This window comes from Accipiter gentilis, chromosome 25, assembly GCF_929443795.1.
Source record: "Accipiter gentilis chromosome 25, bAccGen1.1, whole genome shotgun sequence".
In the NCBI taxonomy this organism is placed as follows: domain Eukaryota; kingdom Metazoa; phylum Chordata; class Aves; order Accipitriformes; family Accipitridae; genus Astur; species Astur gentilis.
This window is the reverse complement of record NC_064904.1, coordinates 12509071-12521229: the sequence shown is the minus strand read 5'-3', so window position 1 is coordinate 12521229 and position 12159 is coordinate 12509071. Positions and strand designations below refer to the sequence as shown.

The following is a 12159-nucleotide window of genomic DNA, read 5'->3' as shown; positions in this document are numbered from 1 at the left end:
AGTCTGCGCTTCACGCACAGAAAGGACCTCATCCTTCAACCGCAGGGCACAGGCACCCAGCTGCATCCAGCGCCGGTGTCCTTGGCAGTACAAGGATGGAGGAGCAGCAGCTTGTTCCCCTCTGACCAGGGGCTCTTGATCTCACTCTGACTCACATCTCTCCTAAACCATGCGCCTTGGTCCCCGAGAAGTTTATTAAGGTTTTGGGCAGGTCTTGGGCAGGCCTCCTTCGTCCGTGAAACACTTGTTCCTTCCTTCATCCTGCCCACGTTCTCAGGCTGGAAGGTCTCCGCAGCCAGGGCTCTGGTAGTGCAGAGATGCCACCAGGCAGCAATGGGCCGATTACTTCACATTTCAGCCACTCGGGACACGGGTGCCAAAGGAGGCAGCAGGCAATGCTCTTTTTCCTTCTTCATGGCTATCTGAACACCAGTCACACAAACTTCACCCCCCTATCTGCATATGTAAACCCCACCACCTGGAAAGTCAGGAGGACATGGAAAAGGACTATCAGGAAGAATGTAGATCCTGCTGCACATAAACACTCTTAAATAGGGACTTTTCACATGCCGTGGATTTAAAACAGCCAGGCTAGAGGAACTGTTTCTTCTAATGCCTCCAGGCGAGCATCAGAAAGTGTTGCCCAGAGCCCTCCCTGCTGACATGTATTACAATAGTTACAGCCTCCAAAGCCAAAAAATATAGCTATGTACTGCTCAGGGTGTTTTAATTGACCATTGTGGTCAAAATTAAAAATTAACTGTTTATTCAAGTGAACAAATATACAGTTGAATCCCTGCTTTTTGTCAGAGGCTGATACGAGCAAGTGAAAGAATTCATTAACAAGCCATAATAATGCAAATTTCTGTCAGCTTAGGATTGGGTTTCCTACAAGAAGACAAATGCTTTTCCATTAGGACTGACTTCCACAGGCCAGATGCGTCTCTAACAGCAGCAAAACACAGGACACTCACAGAGCTTTGAATCAGGAGAGCTTGTGTTGCCTTCCTGACTGCAACAAAACTTCTCAATGACTTTAGGCAACTCAACCAAAATCTCACTGTGCCTTGATTACTCTCTATTCAGCAAAATGGAATAACCACGTTCCAAAGAATTACAGGTCTCACAATTTTAGCATAATCATTATATTGTTATAATGACTGACATACAAAGACAGCAAATAAAGGCAAAGGTGGACAGACACTGTCATACCTAATTCCTATTTCAATCATGCTGAAGCTGCTTGCATATTAGATGTAACTACTTTAAAGAGAACATCCCTTGGGATCAATTTGCCTGACAGCTACCACATGCAAGGCACCCATTGACTAGTATTTTGCTGGAAGAGGTACAAGCCCTCATTATCTGAAGGGAAAACTGGGTCTTTACTAAACCCAAATCTAGAGAACAAGATTCAATTACAGGGCAAGATCATGAAGCAGCATTAAATTCGCAAACAGGGACAGATTTGATATGTGATCATTGTTGAAGGACACCGAGGTACCAAATTCAGGATGGAGCTATGCAGATGTTGCTCTTTTTCTTGTGGCTGTTCCTTGTTGACCTGCTGTTTACTCCCCACGTGGGAGCCTTGTAACCCAGACACACAGACAGTCATGATTCACCATGACTAGAATGAAATCTGCAAGCCTGTAGATGTCCCAAAGCTTTTTCAAGTAGCCAAATGCCATGACAGTAATGAGGAACTCCAGAAGAACTTCCCAAACGTGAGTGGGCAAAGAAGTGTCAGGTGAGATTTGACATAGATAAGATCACGTATTTAGGAAAAATAACCTAAATGACTCCTAAACAACGCTGAACTCAAAACCTGCAGTTACAACTTGGAAGATCTAAGGGTCGTTGACAGTTCCTCTGAAATCAAGATGTAGCAGCAGCCAAAAAAAAAAAAAAAAAAAAAAAAAAACCAACAAATTTTGGACATCAGGACATCACAAGGCAGGGCACGAAGAACAAGGAGGTTGACTGCATATTGAGTACTTCAGAGTCATCAGGAGAGGTTGGGGAGACTCAATGGGATGTCTACACAGCTACTCTGCATGGACCAACTAAACGCAGACCCTTCCCAAGCCAGGCATCACAAGGACCACTCTCCGCTTCTTCATCCTTCCAATCCTGTTTCCCTGCTACAACAGCCAACTGCCTTGCCCAGCTTTACCACTGCCATTATTGAGAAGCAGAAGGGGGAGGTTCTGAACGGCAGATCCCTTATCTTTGCCCAACAACACCAAAAACACAGCAATGGACTCCTGCCTACAGCACTGTAGACATTCGTCTGATCACCCCGTGGGACTCGGCACAGGGTCCACCATACCCTGGGCCACAGAGCACTGACACCAATATGAGGATGCTGCAAATGGCGTTTATTCAACTGCGTCACGCCCTTATATACTGTCTGTCGGTCATCCCGCCTCCCTTAACCCTTCTCTTTCCGTACATCGCGAGATCTTCCGAGCGCCAATCCCTACAATTCCCCCCTCACTATGGCGGATGACCGACGGTACAAACTGGCGTTACAGGTATAAGTGATCCCACCACCTCATAGTAATTCGTGTACTGGTGGGTACCCGCACTCTGTATAAAGAGTTTCCGCACGCAAACAGTCAGTGCTGGTATCCCACAACAAACCATAATAACCACCACCAAAAGGATTCCAAATAGGGTCAACGTTTTTCAGTCAATCAAAGACAGGAGCCATTGCCAGGTCGACGAGAGGAGATTGTCAAGCCACTGTCACCTGCCTCCTGTAATTGATTGGCTTTGTCTAAAAGCATATCATAGTCCCCCGCTTATGGGGTACACACAGCGGTTGCTGTAAAGTGGATCTGCGGTGTTCAAAACATCGGTCACACCATTTTGATGTTCGGCTGGTGCGTCACCAGAGTTGTTGTCCACAGCGGTCATACTTGACAAGCACCCAAGGGTCACAACGACCACAGTGCAGGTACTCAGATGATCTTCTGAACGGCATCCTCTCTAGAGCACGAGTCCAACACCTTCAGGACTCCTTCCATGCCTGGCCAGGCCTTCGATTACGCCCCGCGTAATCCGCCGATGTCCAATCACGTCAGGGTCACCACTTGTAGACATTCGTCTGATCACCCCGTGGGACTCGGCACAGGGTCCACCATACCCTGGGCCACAGAGCACTGACACCAATATGAGGATGCTGCAAATGGCGTTTATTCAGCTGCGTCACGCCCTTATATACTGCCTGTCGGTCATCCCGCCTCCCTTAACCCTTCTCTTTCCGTACATCGCGAGATCTTCCGAGCGCCAATCCCTACAAGCACCTTTCAAACACTTCCTTCAATGAAGGAATCAGAAAAGAACAACCTCATCCAGTTTTGAGATCGTGGCAGCTATGCAAACCCAGAGGAATTAACTCGGAAGCGTTTGGGCACCAAACAAAAGTAATAATAATACTAATAATAATAGGTCAGCTTTGGAAAATGCCTAACCACAACACCAGTTTGTATAATAATTTATATGGACTCACTTCCCTAGAAGTGTTTCACGCTTGAATCTTACAAGTACTACTTTCAGATTCAAAGCAAACCTCTAATTATTGATCCTTCGTTACACTGGGAAATTACCTCATCGTAGTTTTAAAGGTCTATTTATAAGTCTAATAATCTCATCATTGATTACGGTGACTGTATTCTAATTATAAATCCATTATCTCCTCAACAATGAAATAAAATCAATAATGCACGTAAATGGGAAAAAGGAATTTAAATGCATACATTAATGTCATTTCAAGTAGTGCTATTTTATGCACCATCTCTAACGAAACTGTGTCACATCATTAGCAATAATGTGAAAAATCTTTTTCAATTAACAGAGCTGATTTGATGCTATGTTCAGTAAAGTGGCAATCCATTCCATTAAACACACACATATGAAATGCTTGAAACGTCTATGAACTCTATCTATACATCATAAATTGTCTCCCAAGTGCTGAAACAGAAAACTAGATACATTTTCTATTGATGCTTTCTAAACCTCCTTTCAGAAGCTACCACTCAGGGCATTTCAGTGATTCTAGCTGCAAGTAAAAAGAGCATCAATATTTGCCAGATGCTCAGCTGCTCATGCCACAAAACAACAGGGGATCCTTTTGGCAACGCTCGCACTGTGCACAGCTTGACTACCTGGAGGCCCACAACCTCAACATGCCACCATTCCAGTACACAGCCTATGGAGCAAATGTTAAATTCAAACCACTTTCCAAAAAAACGTATGCTAGTCAATCCTATTTTACAGAAGCAGGACAACTGGGCAATCCAGCCGTGCAAATCAGTTCCTTCCATGGGGTATAGGGAGACCACTGCGAGAGACTTTCTCTCCACCAGCCTGCACATGACTAGGGCCTGAGATCAGCCTGAATTTATCTGGTTTCTCTGCTCCATTAACCTCTGAAACCAAAGGGCATCATTCAGCTGCAGCCCACCCTTAACAAGCGATGTAGCCAGTGCAGAGCAACAGTAGCCTCATAAAGGCACTTCTGCATCAGACATAGAGAGTCCTTCTCAAATGTTGGATGACACTTCTGGTCTCCAGCCAAAAAGTATGAGTCTTCCTTTAAGGTGATTTCTAATGTTGGGGTGGCGTGGGACGCATCGATTAACAGTCAGTTCCTGGAGAATTCATAGCGGAGCACATGCCGAGTATAAATGGACCAGCAGTAAGCAAAAGGAGCTGAAGGTAACGGAGAGAAAAGGCCATCCCTAAGAAACTAGTTCAAAGGCAAGAGTAGAAAATTTAAATATTCTGGGCAAAAAAAGGAGGGGAGTTTTTATCCTAGTGTAGCTTATGGTACACTTGCTGGATGACAGAATGACCTGTGAGCCAAAGGTAAATACGGTGGATTATCATTTGCACATAAGCTCTAAAGTCTGCTTGTCTTAAATCTACCTCTGATGAGTACAGGTGAAGTCTGGGCCAACATTCTTTATTATTGCTTGTTGACTTCAATTGTCAACAAAGGCAAGTATGGACTTGTTTCCCTGTGCAAGCTGTAATAACAACTGCTTAGCCTAGAGGGGTGAAGGATCAAAAGAACTGTTTTCAGGTGGTAACCTGAGCCACAAGAGGGTCTGAGTCCTGCGAATAGTTACCCTATCCCACAACTGTAAAACCAATGCTATGGCCAAAGTGTCAAACACACAGTATAAAGATATGCAATCCACACCCTCACCTAAGAAAACACTTATTTCCATCTTGTAGCCAGTACCCTTTCTGTCGACTCTTTAACATTTTTCCTAAGCCACTCTGATACCTGGGAATTAAAAGGTAACCTCATTTTCACCTTGGGCATCCTACACTGGGGGCAATCTAGAAAAAGAGAGCACTAAGACCTTAGCAGCTACACAAAACGGAGGGCTACGTTTTTATCTGCGTGTTTAAGGCTGGATTTCCGACCCACGTTTTCTAAGCTGGTCTCCTATCTGGCTGCTGGGGCAGGGTCTCGCTGACTCAATACACGGCGCCAGTAGAAGCATCGTCCTCCCACATCTCACACCCTCCCTGCATTTGCTAAGGCAGCAAAGTGCAACGCAAGGCATTACTGCTCAGCCTGAGACTGCAACAGTCTCAGGAAAGGTCTTTTCCATGGGGGCTATAAATTAGGTTAGTATGAGAAAGCATTTAGTAACTTGGATCAAAAGGTTTCCTTCTGCTGTTCAGACTTGTTACGGACAGTGACCAACACTAACTTTGAAGCTTTTTTTTTTTTTTTTTTTTTTTTTTTGCCACCCCCTTTCCTTTATGTACTTCCTCTACAAAAGCAGTAACACCAGCACCACTAAAGCTAAAGGGAAAACAGAAAAGCCTCTATGCAGCCCTGGCCCCACCACCTGTCTGGGGTTTGCTATTGACTTCTGCAGAATCAAGATGTTATATGTGGAGTCTGAGCAATGTCCCAAAGCTCAAAGTCATCCCGATGTCTCACAGACAAGATTTATGGTCAAAGCACTATATTTTAATTGTTTCGTTACAAAATATATTTCACGCATTGTATTAATAAAAGGTCACTGAGAAAGCTATCAAGGAGGATTTTAAAAATTAATTTAAAAATCCATTTGGTATGACATTTATCAAAGTAAAAAAGTAAATGCTGGAAAGTAAATCTTGTCATTCTCTTTTCCACAGTCAGATTTTTATTGCATCTTCTAAGCAAAATGTAAGTCATCCTTGCTATAAACAAACAAAGAGGATTTAAGGAAAGTCAACAGAGGCTGAACTACCCTCAGATGAATCCATCTGGTTCAGATTATGGTAAGCAGAAGACTTATTCCTAGGAACTACAGGAAAGCTTGAGCTGTGACTAAAATAACTCAGAGATTTTTCACATAAAACAAAGGAACATCACTCCTTTAGAGTATATGCACCCATTTACATGTGCTGTGGGTGAGCCCTCCCCTCTCTGCACCAGGCCATAAGCTTACACCTACCTTTAAATTTGCAAATACTCTCTGGGACATACATTGGATTTTGATAAATTTACCATTTTATATACATATGCTCTAAAAGTTTTACTTAAGTCACCTTCCATTTTCCAGGGCTCCAACTTTTCCTATTTCCTAGTGGTGCATTTTTTAATATATTTTTAAAGCAACTTAGGAACTGGTGAAGATTCAAGGAGCCACAATATTTTGCCTTATAACCAGTACCAATTGTATATATTCAAATTAGAAATACAGTGTGGCAAGGATTTCATTTTGCATAAGATAAAAGAAAAAGCAATTTGCAAAAACAAACTCTATTTCACTGTGATGTCTTTATAGCACATGGCATGGCTACTTTACCACTTTTATGCAGCACATAACACTGCATACTAATAACACAGTCAATTGAAAGCATACAGTAAGACCTCTATTTTTCCACAATACATGCAGATACTTCTAATAGATATACAAGGTATTTTCAGTGGTTTTAATGTTCTACCTCTCAGCCAGATCTCAACACATCTAGGAAGCCTAAATTCCCCTTGCTCCTTTGCTGCTATGTTAAACTGAGTGGCAAAGCTGAGCACCGCTAACATGTTTTTTCATTTGAGCAGTAACCTTGTATTCACTTGTCACATCTAGAATTAAAAACATCAATATAAAACTATTTATTAATTAAAGTTGTCAGTCGTCCACTACAAATCAGATGTCTTACCAGAGTTACACGAGCTCCCTCCCCTCCACAGTGCTCGCTGTCTGGTCAGCCTACTTATCACTGCTACTGGTGATTATTTTTTGTAATTTTTTACAACAGGCCACTTGGGTAAAGCAGCTGATTGCATCTTCACCTTTTGCACCTTGGTTGCAATCCTAGTCTTCCCCTCCCTGGGCCTTCGTCCAGATCCTTAATTACTGTTCCTCTTCACGGCTCCTGAAGCCCACGGTTATTATTTTGGTTTGAGCAGCACCCACACTATGCTTCGAAGACACATTCCTGTTCAAAAAATTTATAATCTCTATAATGGATTTTCACACTTGAACTCCAAACATATATTAAAAATTTACGATGACCTGCACTTCTGACCCCCAACATTCAGCCCAGAAGTGTTTTTGCAACCGTAAGTGACATTACAAGGTAATACATGCGAGTTTGGGGAGGGAGAGGAGAAGAGCAGAAATCAGGCAATTTTTTTTCTTTCCGCAGACAATTCCACTACCGCCACTATTAAAACTAACCGTAAATAAAAAAACGTGGATCCTGGAGAAACGTCTGTAGGTACAAGGTCTCCTGAGGTCTGGCAGCCACACGCTGGGGTGTATTTTCACGCCCACGGGGCACTGGGCACCCAGCACCCCACAGCGGCCGCCCATGCGAGGGTTTGCTCCGCGTCACCCGCCTGGGCTCTGCCAGCACCAGCAGAAAGCCACAGGCGCTTCGGCGGACAGGGCGAGCCAAGACAGACATCCAAGAGGAGAAGGACAAAGCATTTCTTGGAGGTGCCTGTTGCTCTCCCACAACTACAAAGGAAGCCTCGGTAATTAGCTTAGAATAAACACCTGTCTTTTTGGCAGCTAAAAATAGTTGAGATGAACCCCAGCCTTTATCTGTGTCCGTCTTCCCATCTTTAGAAAATTTATCACGCTCACTTCGTATGCAGCACTGAGTTAAGTCCCCGAGAGGTAAGGCGCTTGCTAACACTTTCTTACCAGGGAGTTCAGCACTTGTTTCAAACCCCCCCCCTTTGGTAAGAAAACAAGGCAAAAGTACAGATTCCCAGTGAAACAGGGGTACTTACAGAGTGGTCAAAATAACTCGTATCACAACTGAGAGTGTAAACCCCCCCAGGAAAAGGGCCATCTTTTTCTTCTGCATTTGTGCAGTATCTTGCTGACACGGGGGCTGAAGACTCCAAGGTGTAGTCACATTACACATAATAAATAGTACATTCAATGGTGTCCTTTCTACTGCAATTCTTCTTGCTCTAGAATTCCTCTAGCCAGACCAGCTTTGCCCCACAGGAAGATGGGAAAGGTTACTAAAGACAGAGATCTCTAAAAGGACATATATCCACAGCTCTCTCCCCGGGTTAATCTTAAACCTAAACCCTGTCTCCAACTTCAGGAAAGAATAGACAAAATCATCTCGCTAACCAGGGTTTTAAAAAAAAAAAAAAAAAAGAAATAAATCAAGTAAACTTTTCTAATAGGAAAAGAAGTTCAGACTTCACAATCAATAGAAGTCAGGGAATCACAGTCTTTGCAAAATTGTAAGATGAGCTGAGGCGAGCATTGGACAAGAATGCCCTGCTGTGGATGCTGTCCTAGGCAAGGACTATACTAGCTGATTCCTGAAATCCCTCCAATCCTATTTCCTTCGACACCTGTGATTCCTCAGGGAAAAAACGTAAGGGAAGCACTTTCTGCCTCACCCACTCAAATAGCTTCATCAGAGACAAGGTTCTTAATAATACAAAAGGCAGTAGAATTCAGGGAGACACAGAAAGCACAATCTGGGAAGAGATGCACAACACAGTCTTCAGTAACTACATTTAGGCTTAAATGAATTTAAAAATATATTTAAAAAAAAAGGGGGGGGACGACACAACTGAAGCCTAGCTTCTGTCCAAAAACTGCTTCTAAATCTAAACTGTCCTTGCAGATGACTGGATGACATCCAAGCAGCCTCCAACGCTCACAGCCTAACAGTGTTTGTCCTTTCATTAAAGGTTGCTGTTTTCCAGGCTACCGAGTTTCTTTGCACATTTCTAGATCACACTTAAGCTCTGTTACATTATACACATTTTTCCTTCACAGGGGTTAAATGAGGCAACTTAGTTTTATCTTAGAATAATGCAGTGGTTAGGGAAAACCACATCTATCAGTCAGCATGGTTAAGCAGGAAGAAATCTGGAGCTGGCTGTTAGTGAATTATTTAAGACAAGAATAAGGGCAAACAAGGAATTAGCAGAGAAATGGAAATATTTCTGCTTTCAGAGAGCACAGGCTTCTTAACCCAGTAGCCTTCCTTCTTTTTTTTTTTTTTCCTACATTTCTGTGATATGCACAGAATTTAAGAGATAATTAAAAGGTAACATCATATGCCTTACGTTGGCCAAATTGATCCCTAACGCATGGAGCAGAATTTTAGAGAAAAGCACTCATAGCAGCAGTTCCTCAAACCACGAAGAGCTGAATGGGCCAGGTTTTTTCCCTTTTCTCAATGTAAAATCATCAGAGAGCTATCTGACATCAGTGGAGATTCACTGGATTTAAATGGGGAGCCCTCAAAGGTGGGCTGTATGTGCATTCACAAATTTCCGTATGAGAGAGAAATACGGGAAGGAGGAATCGCGTCTCCAAGCTTTTTCTGGAAAGAAACACAACAGCCACCCTGTAAAAGTAATGTTAGACAGCAGCACTCTTAAATATTTATCTCTGATGATCTTGGAGCTCAGCCAGCTGAAGCTACCGAGCAATATTAGGTAGTGTTTATATCTACAACAGCACATAAGGCATTATGTTAAATTTAAAGCTGTCTAGCACCAACATACCTGGTCTTGCAACATCCGCTACAACGGATTTAAGTGAAAACCATTACTTCTGTTTGTACACATTTCACCATTACTCACACTCCCCTGTTCACTACCATGTGTAAACAGTTTAGGAATAATCTTAGTCAAGACCAGTCACTATAACCTTAGCACGGTTCCACAGATTGCCACAAATCTGTAATGAACTTGCTTTTAAAGGTAACGCGCACCTCTAAAGCTTCTTCATTTCCCACAAGAGTTCTTAAAATACACACAGAACACAGGAAATCAACATCAATGCCTAAAATTCCAGTGCAATGACATTTACAGGCATGTGGCTCTGAAGCAACCCTCTGAATGCACTCTTTTACAGCAAACTGTCTTGCAGCACATCTAACCTGAAGATTAACGCTCTCCATCACAGTCTATCAACAGCGTCTGCTGAACACAGCCTTAGAAGTTCAGCGCTAGACTTGAGGGTCAAGTTTATCTTTGATATAATCCCATGAAGCTCCCAGAGTTTCGTATGTGACAAACTTGGCCTTTTATGTTTTTCTAAAGGGGTCACCAGGTACGTGACAGCCAAATACCATCACCTGCATACGGGAAGCTAAAATAGGTGCAGAAGCAGCTGAGGAAAGGATCTCACCATCAGACACAAGAAAGCAAATTCCTTGTGACATCTGACAGAACATCGTTCAAAGCTCTTTTTCAGCACTTCAGCTCTTGAAACACGGTTTAGAATACCGTTAGCCGATCCCCTCTAAGATAAATCTGTACATATCTCAAGAAATTCTATCTTTCTCTCTCTACAGATCCACACACATGCAAACAAAACACGCAAGCGTCTGAATTATCGCTACTTACTAGACAAGCCTGAGGCAGGAAGCTGTTCACCCTGGAGATACTCCACATGCCCTCGAGGTACTGCTGAGCTTGGATGGTGACCGAGCTCAGAGCCCCGCTCAGACCGCTGGGGGCCACGGTGACTTGAACGCTGGAGTTGGGAAAACCGCCCGCGCCTTGAGACCATCCGAGTCCCTTCTTCCTCTCTGCCCCAGAGAAGAGATTCGGTGACTTTCCAGGCTGCCTGCCCACCTGACCGGCGATGAGCGGCAGGTCTCGCTGGGAAGAGACAGTGACCATCCTGGGTACCACGCTGGTCACCGCCCCGGCGCCGGGCGGGAGGTCGGGCATTTCGGGGTGGCTGGTTTGGTTGAGGGTGTGTGTCATCTGAATGGCTTCCTGCTTCAGCTGATTCAAGTGAGTGGCGCAAGTTTCGCATCTGCTCTCTCCTTCATTCCTGTTTTTCTGTAAATAGTCAGGCACTTGAAGCTTGTCAAAAATTAAAGCTGATAATCGTGGGTCCTAAAGGAGTGGGGAAAGGCAGAAAAACCATACGGAGTTAAAACAACGCAGAAAGACAAAAAGAAAGAAAAAGACAAAAGTTCTCTGTCATTTGCTCTCCACCCATGGAAGCACTTTAAATCTGTTCTGGGAACTCTCAGCCTTTTTTCCCCCGAATACCCTAAAAGGCTCGCAGGTCACAGTGGATTAGTAAGCCATACGTGAATTCATTTGTATTAGACCCAGCATGAAAATTATCATCCGAATTAAACAGTGGAGCTGTGGTCTACTTGACAACTACTCATTCCTCTAATTAACTCTCCCTTGGACACATCTAACGTGCCTGTGTTTCCCGGGCTCAGGAACAATGTTAGCTGAGATGCTGAACCCACAAATATCACACAGTGTGTTTCAAAGGCATTCCGCCACCTTAAACACAGGAAAATCAGACTTTAAAGTATTGCAAAAAATTAGTGCGTGACCTGGTAAACGGTTTGTTGTCCTCGCCCTCAGAAATGATTAATCAAGTGGCATAAAAACCAGTTTACATGGTGCTGCCCGCAGCTGGCTCCTCTGCTAGTAAGGACTGTTACTTCTGATCTTTGCAACCCAGATGGTCACAATATTCCCTTACGCTACAGCTGCTTTGATGAGAAATAGATTTGAGCCTACAGCCATGTGTGAAGGTGTGACAATGTGCACACTAAGAAGCTGATTTAAAAGCAACACCTATTTTGTTTCCACAGAGCAATTTCTCCACCACCACCACCCCTCCCCCTTGCTAGTTCATTTTAAGGCTGCCCAGGCATTTTAAA

The 12159-nt window shown here is 43.6% G+C and overlaps 1 protein-coding gene across 5 annotated transcripts in view; it reads right to left on the bottom strand.

Annotated features, from left to right (window-relative positions):
- Positions 1-12159, bottom strand: part of KIF26A (kinesin family member 26A) — a 102448-nt gene that overhangs the window by 55329 nt on the left and 34960 nt on the right. For all 5 annotated transcript variants that reach the window (XM_049828342.1, XM_049828340.1, XM_049828341.1 and 2 more), the window contains one exon: positions 10865-11365. In XM_049828342.1, the coding sequence (XP_049684299.1) occupies positions 10865-11365 (501 nt within the window). The remainder of the gene's footprint in view (positions 1-10864; positions 11366-12159) is intronic.